The sequence below is a fragment of the Ochotona princeps genome, chromosome 5 (assembly GCF_030435755.1).
Source record: "Ochotona princeps isolate mOchPri1 chromosome 5, mOchPri1.hap1, whole genome shotgun sequence".
Lineage (NCBI taxonomy): Eukaryota > Metazoa > Chordata > Mammalia > Lagomorpha > Ochotonidae > Ochotona > Ochotona princeps.
In genome coordinates this window covers 75,981,586-75,999,045 of record NC_080836.1, presented here as the reverse complement: position 1 = coordinate 75,999,045, position 17,460 = coordinate 75,981,586, and the positions used below count along the sequence as shown (strand labels likewise).

Genomic DNA, 17,460 nt, shown 5'->3' with positions numbered 1-17,460 from the left:
AGTCCCAGTCCAGGGCGCCGGAAGTCAGAGCCCAGGGGGCTGGGGGTGCTGAGGCAGCTGGGTCTGTGCGTCGGCCGAGGCCGGGGGCGGGCCCGGCTTGCTGGCTGGGCCTCAGGAAGCCACTCCTCGCCTCGCAGCGGGCGGGGGCTGGCGGCCAGGGCTCTGGCGAAGGCCCCAGCGGGGCGACGTTGCTCTGCGGCGGCTGGCTGGGTGGGGTCATGTGCTGTCCTTCCCTGGAGCGAGCCGGGCCTGTCCTAAGGGTTCACGGCGAGGTTTCGCGGCCGCCACGCCGCCGCTGTCTCCGGCTGCAGCGTCTCCCCCGGGAAGTGGCTGCGGGGGGGGGGGGGGGGGACTTGGAGAGCGGCAGGACGCCCTGGAGGGTTTGTCCACTGCAGGCTGGGCTCCACTTGCGGAGTTGGCATGTTCTGCAGGGCTGGTGTGGGACCCACGTCAAAAGCCTTGCAGACAAGCTCTCTGATGGGCCACGCTGATGTTCTGGGGGCCACGCTTTGAGAAGCACTCTTACTAGCGCTGTCTGCAGTCAGATGGGACAGTGCTGGGGAGAATCCCTGGGGACCTTACACAACGCCATACAGAGGCGGACTGTGTCTCCGGAGGCGACCTCATTTCCCCTTAAGATCTTGGCCCATCTCCATCTGCTACCTCACTACCTACAAAACCCCCAAAGTTCGCGACCTGAAATCACCTTTCTGGGCCTTGCTTCTCCTGTCTAGCGTTTTGAAGAAATAGTCCCTTGTTTTCCTTGACTATCTGACCTCTGTGTCTCCAACTTCGTGGAGAATTACTTTCCTTAACGTTCTTCTGTGGAATTGTTAACAGATCCAGTGATTCTTTTCATTCTCCCCCCTCCTTACCCATCTTACCCAATCTGGGCATTTACAGTGTTTGCTTAGGACATATAACTTGGCCTCAGCCGCTGTGCTCTGAATAGGCTGCGCGGTAGATCCTCCTCCTCTTTCCTGCATGGCCGCCTCAGAAGTTCTTGGGGATTGCACATTGATTCCATTTAAGAGAATTCCAGCCCATCTACTGAACTGCTGAACAAATATCTGTGGAGTCCAGCCCCTGTGCCTGCAGACGGCTTGTTGTGGGACTTGTCAACTGTCATACGCAGGTGAGCTGATAACCCGAACGAATCCCCCTTCACCTACCTAGGATTGTATCCTTTTACTCAGTATTGCTAAACACACCTAATAAAGAGACCTGTGCTCACAAAGCACATCTTCAGTACTTGCCACATTTATCAGTTTTGGTATTATCTTGATTTAGGGTTTTCTAACTAACTTTTTGCGATAACTTCCTAACTTCACTATGACCTTTTCTCCACTTGCAGATCAATTCTCACAAGTACAGCCAGAATACCTCCCTCTTTTTTTTCCCCCTTAAATGCCTTCTTTCCTCTTTCCTCCCTTTAAAAGCCTTGGTTTGTATTTGAGACCATCCAGAGACAGTTCTGACCTATGTTTTGTTTTTTTTTAAAGATTTATTCATTTTTATTACAGCCAGATATACACAGAGGAGGAGAGACAGAGAGGAAGATCTTCCATCCGATGATTCACTCCCCAAGTGAGCCGCAACGGGCCAGTGTGCGTCAATCCGAAGCCGGGAACCTGGAACCTCTTCCGGGTCTCCCACGCGGGTGCAGGGTCCCAATGCATTGGGCCGTCCTCGACTGCTTTCCCAGGCCATAAGCAGGGAGCTGGATGGGAAGTGGAGCTGCCGGGATTAGAACCAGCGCCCATATGGGATCCTGGGGCGTTGTAGGCGCTAGGCCACGCCGCCGGGCCCCTGACCTATGTTTTATAATGTTACATTAAGGGTTGTATTACCATCTGATGTGAGGATGTTTACAAAGCAGTTTGTGAATAAAAATGATCAAGGTTAGCAAAAATATTTTCTTTAAAGCAGATTGAAGTTATTCATAATCCAAAATCATTCTCACCAGGATTCTATAAGTATATATATTTTAAAATTTGTATTTATTTGAAAGGCAAAGACAGGAGAGAGACAAATTTATATATTTTTAAAAAGATTTGTTTATTTGAAAGGCAGAATTACATAGATAGAGAAAGGGAGAGACAAAGACCTTTCATCAGCTGATTTACTCCCCAAACAGCTGCTGGGGCTAGGACTAGCACCGGGCCAGTCGAAAACCAGGAGCCAGGAACTTCAAGTCTGCACATCAATAACAGTGGGCCAAGGATCATCTTCTCGTACTTCCCCAGGTGCTTTAGCAGGGAGCTGGATCAGAAGTGGAGCAGCCGGAACTGGAAACAGTTCCCATGTGGGATGCAGATGTTGCAGGTAGCAGCTGAAGCGGCTGTGCCACAGTGACCCAGTGCCCTCCCCAAGGGCATCTCAACTGCTGCAACACAGTACTCCCCCAGTAGATGAGAGAGGAATGGGAGTTATTAGGAGATATTCACAGCCAGCAGCCTATCTTGTCCGTGCCTCCAAGTACACTCATGAGAGTAGGGATAGTGGGCATGCAAGATATATGTAAAGTATAGCATGGTAAGAAAGAACACAGTTTGCATCTCCTATTTGGATGGCAGGGGCCACGTCCGTGAGCTCCAGCATCTGTTGCTTCCTGGCATCAGCAGTGGGGCCAGGATGTGAACTCAGGCACTGGCACTGCATCCGGAGTGGCACTGCTGCACCAAACACCTGTCCCTCTTCTTATTTCCTTTCTCTCTCTGCATAGGAATGATGACAAATTCAAGTGAAAGCTCTCATTTCTCTAAAGGATTATTTAGAAAATAGTTGGAAAGGACAAGCTGTTTTACTCTTTTTCTATTACTGAATTTCATGGACTGATCATTTATAAAGAGCAAATTTATTTAGTTCCTGGTACTGGAGGCTATTGAGTGAGCATGATCCTGGTTTCTGGTGAGGGTCCACTTGCTGCTGCATTGAAACATGGCAAAAGGCATTGGTGATACAGGGCAGGTGGGGTAGCTCAGGCTTGTAGTCACTGAGGCTATTCTGGATTCCACTCTCCTGACATTGTCTAACTCTAATTATTGTCCCAGGCCCCCACATCCAAATACCATTACCATATACATTTCATGATTACATTCCCAGCACATGAACTTCTGGAAGATAAATTGAAACCAGAATGTTTCCAAACAATTTTGCGTTTTGGGTAATCATAGCTACATTTCAAATTATACAATGTTCATGGGATTTGTTAAAACAAAATAAGGAGCTGGTATTGTAACATAGCTGTTAAAACTTCGATCTACCATACTGGAATGCCATACAGCTGCCAAATCAAGTTCTTTTTTTTTTTTTTTCATGGTACTGTAATTCATTGTTGATGTTGTTGTTGTGGCTGTTCTAACTCATACCAGTTGTTGACCTTGTTTCATGGCTTCTTACTTATGGTAATGTATAGTGATGGAGTACTGGGGTCCATCATGTACAGATGTGGGGGTATAACGGAACATGCATCCATGCATCCAGATGAAAGACAGAATCCCAATGAAACTATTGGACATATGTAGATAATGGGATGCTGGACTGTCTGACATTTGACCAACAATGTCAGGATACACTTAAATAAGAGACTGATAGAATTACACTTCCTTATGAAGGACTACACTATTGTAACAATATGGGAAAAATCTGATGGGGTTGGGAGTTTGGGGGGCATCCCAGCCAACACAAAATTGTACCTCACAATTCAAAATTCAAAATAAAAATAAAAAATTTTTTTAAAAAGATGACACTGCAAAAAATCAAAAAACAAATCAAATTCTAGTTACTCTATTTCCAGGCCAGCTCCCTGCTAATGACCTGGGAAAAGCAGCAGGAAGATAGCTCATCTGGATGGCCCCAGCACCCAGGTGGGAGACTCAGAAGAAACTCCTGGGCCTGGTGCAGTAGCCTACCCGTTAAAGTCCTTGACTTGCATGTGCCGGGATCCCATATGGGCACCAGTTCTAATCCCGGTAGCACCACTTCCCATCCAGCTCTCTGCTTGTGGCCCGAGAAAGCAGTGGAGGACAGTCCAAAGCTTTGGGACCCTGCACCTGTGTGGGAGACCCAGAAGAGGCTCTGGGCTCCTGGCTTCGGATTGGCTCAGCTCTGGCTGTTGCGGCTGCTTGGGCTCTGGCTGCTGAGCCTGCTTGGGGAGTGAATCATTGGATGGAAGATCTTCCTCTCTGTCTCTCCTTATCTCTGTATCTCTGACTTTCCAATAAAAAAATGAAAAAGAAAAATTTTTTTTTAAAGATGCAGTATTAAAACTGCCTTGGGGGGAAAAAAAACTGCCTTGGGGAAATTTGCAGACCTTAGTAGGATACAATTAGCTTTCTTCAAAACAACCACATCAAGTTCCATGGTGGAGAGTGGGCAGTTAAGGGGGTGGTGTGAAATGGGGATGGCATTTGACATAGTAAGTCACTGCTTAAGTCAATGCTCAAATACTAGCTCCTCTTTTGATCCAGCTTCCTGTAAATGCACACCCTGGCCAACCCAACCACAGTGGGTGATTTAAATACTTCGATCTCTGCCATCCATGTGTGAAATTCAGATTGAGCTCCAGAGTCCTGGCTTTAGCCTGGGTGATTTTTTTTAAAGATTTATTTATTTTATTACAGTCAGATATACAGAGAGAAGGAGAGATGATTCACTCCCCAAGTGAGCCGCAACGGGCCAGTGCGCGCCGATCCGAAGCCGGGAACCTGAAACCTCTTCCCAATGCATTGGTCCGTCCTTGACTGCTTTCCCAGGCCACAAGCAGGGAGCTGGATGGGAAGTGGAACTGCTGGGATTAGAACCGGCGCCCCTATGGGATCCCGGGGCGTTGAAGGTGAGGACTTTAGCCGCTAGGCCACGCCGCCGGGCCCTAGCCTGTGTGTTTACAGAGTGAACCACCAGATGGAATATCTCTGTCTCTTTATTCCTCCCTCAGTGCCTCGCTTGGTATTGTTCAGCCTTTTGATTAACTGAATTAAAATTTTAAAATTGGGTGGTATGATTATTAATCAAGTATCAAATACTGGCACTCCGATATGGAAAGCAAACATCCCAAGTGACAGCTTAACACTGGCCCTGCTATTCCAGATTGGTTTCTTTTAAAGATTTATTTATTTATTTGAAAGACAGAGTTACAGAAAGAGAAGGAGAGACACAGAGAGATTTTTCATCTTCTGGTTTACTCCTTAAATGGCCACAAGCACTTGAGCTGGGCTGTTTGGAAGCGAGGAGCCAGGAGCTTCTTCTCGGTCTTCCACAAGGGTTTAGGGGCCCAAGGACTTCAGCTAGCCCACCCTGCTTTCCCAGGCACATTAGCAGATTAGCAGGGAGCCCAAATCAGAAGTGGAGCAGCCAGGATTTGAAGCAGTGCCCATATGGGATACTGGCACCACACATGAAGGTTTAACATACCATGTGACAAAGCTGGCCCCTGTCCCAGCTTTTACTGCATCAACTCACAAAAAGAATTCTTCATTCAGATTCCTTTTTAATTGCTTTATAGTTTGGTAAGTGAATTAATGTCCATTAAACATCCTTAGCCCTAATAGACCAATTTTTTAAAGTATTTACTATCAGTTAAAGTGATACAAATGATGAAACAAATTTCTTACCCTGTTTTGATTACATAGTTAAGGATTTTATTTTCAAAAGCTTTTTTTTTTAATTTGTTACGGTTTTCATCTGCATTCATCCCTGCCATTGCCACTGAGTTACCAGATAATCTGTGCTTTCTGAAATGTGTCCTGCTTCTGCTCCTTCTGCCTCGCGTCCTTCCTGTGACTCCTAGGGGAGCCTGTGAAGACGGGTCTGCGGGCAGCTGTGTCCCTGTCCCTTTGTGCCAAGCTGATGGCCTCCAAGGACCTGCAGCCTCCCTGGACAGCACTGTAAAGCTCCTCTCTCACGCTTAGCTCCACCCCGTCTTACACACTACCACAGGCTCTGCAGACCATGGCGGTCACCCTGCCATGTGAATTTCTGCCTGATCTTGTGAGTGATCTGTTTTCCCCCTTAGTTTCTGGCCAAGCCAGGCCCAATTTGCGCAATGTTTTCATCTTCTCTGAAGGCCCCTCTGTGTCGGGTTAGTAGAAGTTGGAGGGTTCTGCATGTTTTAAGCAACAGCTTAGATGTGATGATAATTTACGATTCCTTTGTTCCTTGTTACACACTTTGATATATGGGAAACTGAGCCACATGATACTTCTGAAAAATCTCTTAGTAGATTTGGTGTTTTTCATTAATAAATCCAGAGGGAAAACCCTCTAAATTCCAAAAGAATATTAACCAATTGAACAGTAGATGTATGTGAAGAAAATATTATTCCTTTGCTGTTACATACACATATAGAGACCCACAGCCAACTGATGACTTAGATGCAACAAAATCATGCAGAATCATTTGTTGCTGTTCTGTGCCTTCAAACCCATTACTGGCAAAAGTGATTCCGCCTTCCTCTACTGAGATGTGTCTCTCACTGTATGATTCAAATCTGTATTTTCAAGCCACTTGCACTGCATGCAGCCAGAAAGGGAAAAACGAATGATTACAGCAACATATCTGTGATTGGTTTTAAAGTAACCTGCATAAAATCTTTCTTCTTTGGATAGTAGGGTACATGTGTGGTAGACTATAGCTTGGGCAGTCTAACTAAGTAAGCTGTAGACAATGATTGATGTGAATGTGATCAGGCTTGAATATAGTGTGTGTGTGTGTGTGTGTGTGTGTGTTTGCATCCATAATATTCTGAGAATAGAAATTTGGAGTCCAGTGAAAATCAAGAAGACATTTTTCATTCATGCAAAACTGAAACACCTGGAAAAAGAAAAGAGAATAATTATAAAAAGTACTTGGGTCTCTGCATCTGTGTGGGAGACCTGGTTGAAATTGTTGGCTCTTGGCTTCAGATCAGCTTAGCTCCAGCCTATGGCTATTTGGGGACTGAACCAATGGATGGAAGTGCTCTCTCTCTCTCCTTCTCTCAGTTACTCTGCCTTTCAGAAAATAAATAAATCTTTTAAAAAAAACCCACTAGTGGTTGTTAGACATTTAATTGGAAAATTATCTTTCAATGAAAGCGTAGTTGTATCTAAATTTAGATGTAGCTCTCTGTGTTTCACCATATGTCAACTTCTCTGTTATTTGCTGTTAAGTGTGCAGAGAAGTAAAATTTTATTTTGCTAACAATGAAAATGTATTTCTTCTGACCAGCATGATTCCTGGGGAAATGCTCTGACCACTGTCCAAAGCCTTCGCTGCTCTGTGTTTTGTGCTAAGAGCACAAAAATGTAGTTCAAGAAATACTAACATACAGCTTTCCTAAATAGGACTAGTGAATCTTAAGTGCAATGATCAATGCATTTGAATTTGGTGTTGGACATTCAAATCATACTTCCCAAACTAATCAGAGTAGAATTATAAAATATCTGAACGCACTGCAGTTTCCTGTTTAGTTTCATTATAAAATGAAAAACTGCTAATGTTGTTTAAAACACCCTACCTTTCCATTGTTAGCATCCCAAAACACACATGTCTTGTGTTAAAGTGCTAAAATGGTGGGTCAGATAAATTGGTTTAAAATACAATTTACACAATTGTGCAATCATAGAATTCATAGAACATAGTTTGAAACTATTGGACTGGCTGATTTTTTTTCTGTTGGAGTAATCATCTTTGAACTTATAGATCTTACCTTTGAGGAAGTGACAGTAGTGTTACGCTACAGGGATTGACCAAGGTTTAAAGTCCTTAGGGTCATCTCTTGGAATCTGGAAAAAACAAATTAAACACATATTTTATCATAATGCCATGGCAATATTTTAATGTTATTGATGTAATTCAACACCGTAAAATGTGTAAGTTTGGAAAAATTCTGTGATGAGAGGAGGCAGGATTTCTCTGGTTCCTGGGACTGTGTGATTCCTTTCAGATGACAATTACAAGAAGACAGTGTGTGGGTGTTGTGATCCCGGCCAAACACAATGTGGTTAAGTAAGAGGACACTTCAATTAGACCTATCTTCTTCACTTTCAGATAGGAGTCCCAAAGAGAAGTATGTATGTGAGGAATACATTTGGGGGCAGGGGACAGGGAGGAGCAAGGGGTTGAGCTGCCAGGTGGAGTTGGTGTTGGAGCCCAAAAACCTGGATTCTGTCACAGTGGAAAGAAGACAACTCTGTCTGCCCTTTGACCAAATGATTTGCATGGTATTTTGCTCTTGGCTCACTTTGCTATCCTGAGCTACAAGTTCTCAGAATTTGACCTGCTTACCCTTCTTCCAAATGTGGTCCTCAATGCTGTCTTCTCTGGTGGAAGTTCTCTTTGTATGTCTGACCTCAAAGTAGAACACATATCTTCCCCCCCCCCCCCCCCCCCGTTGCTCTGTTTCTGTCTGAAAGGTGATTAGGAACTGGTATTGTGGCTCAGCATGACCGACTAACAGCCTGCATTGCTGGCATCCCATCTGACCACTGGTTTGAGGGCCCCCTTGTTCTACTTCTAATCCAGCTCCCTGCTAGTGCTTGGGTGGCCCAAGTGCTTGGGCTCCTGTCATCCATGTGGGAGACTTGGACAGAGTTCTAGGCTTCGGCTTGGCTCAGACTTGGCCCTTGCAGCCATTGGGGGAGTAGGTCAGAAAGTGAAAGATTCTGTTTTTCTGTAAGCACCTTTCAATAAACAAATACATTAATAAATCTTGACATGTGTGTTGGGGGGGTGACTCTCTCCAGTGATGGAGAGCTGTGAACATTCCCAAAGCATTTTTTCTCCTAATGTTATTTCTCTTTCTCTCTCTCTTTCACACACACACACACACACACACACACACGTTAAAAAAAAAAAAACCCACCCAACTCCAAATGCTTGGGATTCCGTCACAGTTTCTGTCCTTACTGTTTACCCTCAGTCTATACTGAAATGTAGGTAGGGGGCCTGGATCTCCTGCTCCTATGGCCCCTCTTGTTCTCCTCTGAGCTGTTCCTGGGGGAGGAGCTTGGCCACCTCCTTGAGAGCCAGCCTGGATCCCTATACCCAGGATGTGCTGGACCTTGGACACAGCGCCCAGTTCAGTCTGCAGGACACTCAGGTCAAACTCTTCCACTGGGAATAGAGCTTCTTTGTTTCCTCCATAACCCATTTCCTGTTCTTTTCACCAGACTTGGGGTGCCCTTGGGGTACCCTTTTGCTTTGGGATTTAAACCAACACTCATTCTCTTGCCACTCTTGGACCTTACCTACTTCCCAGACCCTTGCACGAAGATTCAGCTTCTCTTTTTGGGTCTCAAAAACCCAAGCCCTGGAGCGGGTGTTGTGGTGCATGAAGTTAAGCTGCAGCTTGGGATGTCCACATTCCATATCAGAGTGCCTAGGACTGAGCCCTGCCTCCATTTCTGCACCAGTTTCCTGCTAAAGCGCATTCGGGGAGGCAGCAGGTGATGGCTCAAGTTGGTTGAGTTTCTGCTACCGTGTGGCACATCTGGGTTGAGCTCCTGGTCCCAGCTTCAACCTGACACAGCTTTCACCATTGTAATCATTTGAGTAGTGAAATCAGCAGATGAGAGGCCTCTCTCTTTCTCTCTCTCCTCGCCTTTCATGTAAAGACAATGTAACTCGATTAAAAAATATTTTTTTCAAACCCGAACTCTGAGTTAAGCTGTTTTGCAATGACCTTGCTGTTCTCCTTCCATTCCCTTCACCTGCTTTTATGATTGGTGACATCCTCCCACTCCTCTAAACTTATTTTCTTCCCTTATCAGAATTTGATAGCTATGATTAAGGCATTATTTAAAACTTAGTTACTGAAATAATAGCTAGGCTCAGCCTTAGCGGGTTTAAGTTCTAACTGGTAGCTGCCACCTGTCTAGGCCTCTTCATGCATTGAATCCAGCAGACCTGAGTTGTCTGAACTCCACACATCGTGGAGACAGGTTGGTCCTGGGAGCTCTTGGGAGCTAGCTTCTAGGCCCTTGGAAATATCTTTTTTGCTAAAAATGTCTTTATTTATCTGGGGCCTTGGATTCCTGCTAACAGTGTGACCTCTGGAGGGCCTAATGAGTGACCCAGGTCAACCTCATGGGCATTTCTTGTCTGGGTCACTGTCTTTCAATAAGAACCATACACACCAAGGCTCAGGTGTGCCTTCCTAGCTGGCAAGACCTCATGCAACTTGGTACACGTCACTGCTAGTAGAGCCGAACTCTGTGTGTGATTCCACTGGGCAAGATCATCTGAATGCCTGCCCTTGGCTCTGTGCACACACTCCCTTTACTGATGTTAGTCTGTGTCCTCTCACTGATGTTAGCCACAACTATGCTGTGCATTATAATGTTTCTGCATTCTGTGTGTTCTTCTAGTGAACCATTGAACCTGTGGTGGTCTGGGGACCCTTCGCTCTATCTTCCTCATCAACCTCATAATCATTAGCACTTTCCATGTGTGATATCTGATGAATGTTTTCTTTTTTAATGATTTTTTAAAATTTGAATTTTGGATTTTGAATTTTATTTTACAATTACATAAGGTCTGGGATTCCACCCCTCCAATTTCCCACTCCCGGACTGATTTCCCCCATATTGTTACAATAGTATAGTCCTTCATAAGGAGTTATAATTCCATCAGTCTGTTATTTAAGTGTGCTGATGAATAGTTTCTATGTGTTCTTATTTAATCCTTGTAAGAATCCTGTAAAGAAAGTAGAATTACTCTTTCCACTTCCCAACTCCCACCCCATATCACAGATAAAAAAGTGGAATGGCACCCAGTGCAATAGCCTAGTGGCTAACATCCTCACCTTATGTGCGCTGGGATCCCATATGGGTGCTGGTTCATGTCCCAGTGGCACTGCTTCCCATCCAGCTCCCTGCTTGTGGCCTGGGAAAGCAGTTGAGGACAGCCCAGAGCCTTGGGGCCCTGCACCCACATGGGAGACCCAGAAGAAGCTCCTGCCTTCTGGCTTTGGATCAACTTAGCTCTGGCTGTTGTGGCCACTTGGGGAATGAATCAGCATATGGAAGATCTTCCTCTCTGCCTCCTCTGTATATCTTCATTTCCAATAAAAATAAATAAATCTTAAAAAAAGAAGTAGAGTGATTAGATAATGTTAAATAGATCACCATGTGTAGAACCCAGGCTTCAGCCGTTGGTGCAGTGGTGTAGCAACTAATCCTCTGCCTGAGGTGTCAACATCCCATATACGTGCCAGTTGGATCTAACTCCCTGCTTATGACCTGGCAAGCCCTTGAGCCACTGCACTGAAGTGAAAGATCCAGAAGAAGCCCTTGGCTCCAAGTTTGGAATAGCTCAGCTCTGGCCATTGCAGTTTTCTAGAGAGTGAACCAGCAGATAGAATATTCTCTGTCTCCATCTCTCCTGTTCTCTCTGTAACTCTTTGAAGTGAAATGAAGAAATTTTAAAAACCTAAACCAAAACCAAAACAAACGAGACACACACACACACACACACACACACACACACACACACACACACACACACCAGGCTCCTCTCACACTGGGAGTTGTGTCTTACCCACTGACCTATAGCAGCTATTCGTGCCTCATTCCCTGCTGTCCTGATGGCTCTCTGGTGTTTCAACAGCACTGCAAACTCCTGTAGCTTGGCCCTTTCCTCTATAGGCCCTTTTCCTGCTAGTCCCAGGTGAAGCACAACACTCCAGATATACCCCCAAGAGAGTTCTGAACAGCATCACAGAATCTCCCTTCAGCAATAGTAATGGTTAGGGAGTGGGGTATTACAGCACTGCTGGGAACAGACTCTGGCCCTGCATCATGGGATGAACACACTCAATGTGGAACCAGTTCCACAGCAGTCAGAGGACCCAGTGAGGCCTCTTCCAAGACATCAGGAGAGGCAAGGAGAAGAAATGTGGTGAAGAGAATACAACTGTGTGAATGTGTATGTATGTGCTGTGTCACATGGGAGCAGGCTGACGCAGTTGGCATCCCGAGGAAGGCACCATGGGAGATGCTACTTGGAGCTGTTGTTCTGACTCACACAACTTTCTAATGTTGTTCCATTTCAAAGAGCCCATGGGAGCGTGGCATGTTTGCCCTGGCCTGAGGTCCTGCCAGTCTGCAGCTTACATTTTAGCTGAATAAGCTGAAGACCGCATGTTCCCACATGCTCTGGTGTGTGAAGCACAGGAAACAAAACCCAGTCCTGTCTGCCTGGAAGTTTGTCTCCCCACAAGCAGAGAAATCCATGGCTGTGTCTGGGCTGTGTGATTGGAGAACCTCTTCTTGGGAGACTAGTGTTTTGGGGTGGCCCATCTGGGACTAGTGCAAGCAAGCTAGACTTTCTGGAGCATGTGCAATGTTCACATGCTTGGATGTTTACACCCCTTTACCAACCTAAACAGGAGGTGCTTCTACCGTGGGTAACTCTCTCTCTTTCCACATTCTCTCTCTCTCTCTCTCCACATTCTTTCTCTCTCCCTCTCTCTCTTTCTCTGTCTCTGTCTCTGTCTTTTTTCCTTGTCTGGGAGAAGTGGGGACATAAAGGGAGAAGCTCCGCCCAGGCTCCCAACCATGCTCCGAAGGCACTGCTCATGTGGTTTTGATAGTTTGTGGGCAACTCTCACCAAGGCCAGGCTTCTAGAACTGCAAGGGAAGAAGGAAAGAAATGAGATGTGGAGCTGGTCAGAGAGGGTATGCTGTTGAAAGGAGCCTATCTTGGGGGCTGTACCTAAGAGGCGAGGACCTTCTTGGACCAGACCTTAGCCAATATTATAACCCAGCAGGGGAGGGCAAACATGGGTATTTGAACTTGAATACTGTCCAAAAAAGAGGACTTTTTCCATCCAAGTGACTATGGAATCAAGGCTGTACTTGAATACATGTCAAAGCCTGTTGCCCCATGTGAATCCACAGTATCAAGGCTGCCCCTTTAAAATGTGGATTGAGGTGACTTGAGTTTATGAACTTGTTTCTGAGCTTGGTTGCCTGAAGATGGAAGCTGACTCTGCTTATTCTAATAAGTACACAATAGACCATTGTGTACTTACGCAATAACGTGTTTTTGTTGTTTGTTTGTTTGTTTGTTTGTTGCTGGTGCTAACAAGGTAGCAAGATTTCTGTTTGCTTTTATCTATCCTATTGCCAAATCATCCAAAGATAGTATTTTGTTTTTTTAAAAGGTGTAGCACCTTTCACATCTCTGAATCCTAAAGATTCTTTTTAAAATTAAACTACTGTTACCAAGGAAAGGTCCTAATTTAAAAGTGTTACTTACAGATTCCTGTCATGTCATGAAGGAAAGCTTTTCCCACCCCCTGCGGAATTTTTAGTACTCTATGAGACATGTTTTCAAAGAAGGACATTTTTTTTTTCCCTTTCCTGTCACCAAAAAGGAAATTACATAGAAATGATGCTTGCTTCTGGCTGTATCTGGCTAAGCCAGGTTGCCCTGCTGAGCTCAGAGTCATCACTATTTTTTTTTTTTTTACCAGAAATTAACCACCAGAGCAAAGACTCAAGTATAAAAACTGCCATTCTCGACCGTAAAATCCAGTTGACAAACCCAAACACGTAAAACCAGATAGAACTTCAGATACAGTAACTGCTCATTTGAACAGTGGGGGTGTTTCTTTGATATAGGGGAGTGCACAGGGAATGAAAGCACCTTAGGCTTCCAGCCAATACCTGCTTTTTGTTGAAGCCAATTTGCCCATGAAAATGAGTCTGTTAGTTTGAGTCAGCTTGATTTAATGTAGAAACACTTTTTAGGGGCTATGGGAGAGGCACATTTTGAAGGCGATTAACAGTTACAGGTATTCGGTGATACCCTTAACTCTAATATTTACCTAGTGATTTGTATTTACACAGTATTTTACATGCGTTATGTTATTGAATTCCAAGACCCAAGTGCTGAGCACTTTACCGTCATCTCTGTTTAAGAAAGAGATCTAGCCAGGCTATCATTTACCTTGCAGCTAGGATGAGGCTTTTAAAAGGGAAGGTTTTGAACTTTCCAGTGTTCCTGTTCCAGTCCATAGCTCCCCGATCTTCTTACTCATCAGAACAAGTTGCATTTTGACACAGTATGAAGAGGACATATACAAAGAGTATAGTGTCCATGTTTCTATAAACATCGTTATTACATGGTACTGTGTGTTGTAAATCATCATATATTTCCATTAAAAACCATGTAGGCAATGAAATATATTTACAAATCTAGTCCTGAGATGGGTTCAGATTTGTTCCAAGATGTTTTAAAGCGCTTGATTTTGGTGAGCAAGCTGCATAGGATCTCACCACTCCCCTCAAACCGTGCTGTGGCAGTTAATACACTAGACAACAGGGGTAGCCCTGAGCAATTGTTTTTTGATTGGTTTCGTGGGAAAGCATATTTTTTCAATCCAAATGTCCTGGGATTGAAAATTCAAAAGTCAAACTCCACACTAGGGTCAAATCTTTTTGAAGACTTTTGTCAACAATATTCCAATTTCAGAAAATGGGCGTTATAAATTTTATAAATATAGGGATATACATATATATATATATACATACAGAAAGTAAAAATTATTTAATGTGTGTGTGTATGTGTATGTGAAAAGGTATATATTTTTTTAAATTTGAGAGGCAGATTTTACAGAGAGATGGAGATCTTCCATCTGTTGATGCACTCATCAAAGGGCTGTAACAGCTAGATTGGAAGTAGAGCAGCCAGGACTTAAACCAGTGTCCATATGGGATGCCAGTGCTAGCAGGAAGAGGATTAGCCTGTTGAACCACAGTGTAGGCCCCTGAAAGTTGAGGGGCTTGTATTTTGGTGCTGTAGGTTAAGCCACCCCAGGCCATGTTGACATCCCAAAAAGGTGTCATTTTGAGTCCTGCTTGTTCTTCCTGGGAAGGCATCAGAAGACTGCTTCTTTAGATGGAGACCAGGGTGGGATCTTGGCATTGGCCTGATCCAGACCTGACTGTGGTGGCTATTTGGATAGTAAACCAGCAGATGGAAGATCCAGCTCTGTGCACCACACTGTAACCCTGCCTTTCAAATGAATAACCTTTTTTTTTTTAAAGATTTATTTATTTTTATTGGAAAGGCAGATTTACAGAGAGAAGGAGAAACAGAAAGATCTGTCCACTGATATACTCTCAAAATGATGGCAATAGCCAGAGCTGAGCTGAGCTGAAGCCAGGAGTCAGGAGCTTCTTCTGGGTCTGCCACACAGGTGCAGGGTCGCAAGGCTTTGGGTCATCCTCGACTGCTTTCCCAGGCCACAAACATAGAGCTTGGATGTGAAATGGAGCAGCTGGGACAGGAACTGGTGCTCATATGGGATCCCAGTGCTTACAAGGTGAGGATTTAGCCATTGAGCCATCATGCTGATTCCAAATATGTAAATCATTTTTAAAAAGAAACATAAGGGTATGGTGCAGTAGCCTAGTGGTCAAAAGTCCTTGCCTTGCACACTTCAGGATCCCATAAGGGTGCTGGTTTTAATCGGTGGACTTACTTCCCATCCAGTTCCCTGCTTGTATAATGGGAAAGCAGTCGAGGATGGCCCAAAGCATTGGGCTCCTGTACCTGTGTGAGAGACCCAGAAGAGGGTCTAGGCTTCTGGCTTTGGATTAGCTCAGCTCTGGCTATTGCGGCCACTTGGGGAGTGAATCATTGGATGGAAGATTTCCTCTCTGTCTCTCCTCCTCTCTGTATATCTGACTTTCCAATAAAAATTTAAAAATGAATCTTAAAAAAAAAAAAAGAAAAATAACTTTAGGGGTGGGCATTTGGCCTAGCAGCTAAAGCATCTCTTGTTCACCCTTCTTCTTAAGGCTTCAATGCCTGTCTCCTCTGCTAAGAGTTCTGGCTATATTTGATCTTGAAGCAGAATACAATTCTCTCCCCATCGCTGATGCTGTTTTTTTGTTTGAAGGATTCATTTTGAGTTACAAAGGTATTAAAAGCCAAAACAACTTATTTCCAGTGATAAAGAGCTGTGAACATTCCAAAATAATTCCAAAAGCCCTGCACCCCCATGGGAGACCCCGAAGAAGCTCCTTGATTCAGATCAACTTGGCTTTGGCCATTGTGGCCATTTGGGGAGTGAACCATCAGCTGGGAGATGTCTGTCTCTGTGACTGTGCCTTTCAAAAAAAAATAATAATAATAAGTGAATCTTAAGGGAAAAAAAGTGGAAAGGTGGGAAAGGTGAGATTACTTTTCCATTGAGTCTGAGAATTTAATTAATGAGTGTACAAACTAACAGATTAGATTAGATATTAAGCTGGTCTAAACCAGGGTACATTAGACTTGGGAGAAAATACGATTTCATCTAATGGACTAAGTAGCCAGGACATTGAGTCCCAAATGGTGAATGGAATCAGAACATTTATTTCCTACCACTGCGTGAGAGAGAGCTATTTTGTCAGATAACTGAACTATCAAAAATGATCTGCAATCCAGGAACTGAAAAAATTTATTTTCTAAGAGCCAGCCCCATTGGGAGCCTGAGAGTGTCAACTCCAGGCCAGAATGAGAATTAGCAGTATCTTTTGATTGTGGTGCATTTAAAAAAGTTTTTCTAACTTACCCTATTCCAGAAAAGGATATTTAAGATCCCAAAGTATGGAAACAACATCTTTTTTTAAAGGTCAGAGGTTTTTTTTTTTTTTTTTTTTTTTTTTTTTTTGCTTTTGCTTTCAGGGTGTGATATGACACTACTCCCTCTTTCCCCCCATTACTACATAGTGAGTACAGGGAGGGGCCCAACCAGTGGCCCTCCAAGCCAAACCCAGCACAGAGGGTGGCAGCTGTCCTGGCCTTGCCCACTAAGGAGCCATGGCCAGGGGTTGGCCGGCCTTGCCATGGACAGATTACAGGCTGATTGGCACTGCTGGAATACAACAAGGACTGTTAAGTTAAATTTGGAGACAGAGAGGAATAATTCATGTAGGAAAAGGAAATGAATAATTACAATGTTCCTATTTAGGCAATATTTATATATTATTTTTCAGTGTAGGGCTGACTATTTCATTTTAGATACCATTTTAAAACTTTATTTTCATTGTTTGAAAAGTAGACACAGAGAAATCTTCCTTTCATAGTTCCCTCCTCAAATGTCCTCAACAGCTGGGTAGGGCTGAGGCAGGCCAGAGCTGGGTGTCTGGAACTTAATCCGGGTTTCCCACATGGTGACAGGGAGCCAAGTACCTGAATGCCTCCCAGGATATGAATCAGCAGGAAGCTGGACTCAAAAGTAGAGCTGGACTCAAATGTAGGCACTGCGATATGAGTTTCTGGTGTCTTCATGTCTGTGCCCAATTACTTGCCCTAGGGCTGGCTATTTTGAAGAGGTCAGTTAAGTATTTGAGTCTTTTTTTTTTTTAAACATAGATATGAAAAGACAAATTTCCTTAAAGAGAGTTAATTATTTTTTTCTGGGAGGCAGTCTAGTTTGATGGAGCCAGCCAACCTAGACTCAGATTTTTTTCTTTCTCTTTC

General features: G+C 44.2%; 1 protein-coding gene and 1 long non-coding RNA gene across 2 annotated transcripts in view; one reads left to right on the top strand and one right to left on the bottom strand.

Moving 5' to 3' along the window:
• Window positions 1–17,460, top strand: part of LOC131480392 (uncharacterized) — a 38,355-nt gene that overhangs the window by 188 nt on the left and 20,707 nt on the right. The gene's annotated exons all lie outside the window — the stretch shown is intronic.
• The window catches only part of LOC101522091 (aldehyde oxidase 2), a 75,525-nt gene continuing 64,661 nt past the window's right edge, over window positions 6,597–17,460 (bottom strand). The window contains exons 35-36 of the mRNA XM_058664805.1: window positions 7,691–7,766; window positions 6,597–6,813 (exon numbers count right to left, since the gene is read on the bottom strand). Of these exons, the coding sequence (XP_058520788.1) occupies window positions 7,713–7,766 (54 nt within the window). The 3' untranslated portion in view covers window positions 6,597–6,813; window positions 7,691–7,712. The remainder of the gene's footprint in view (window positions 6,814–7,690; window positions 7,767–17,460) is intronic.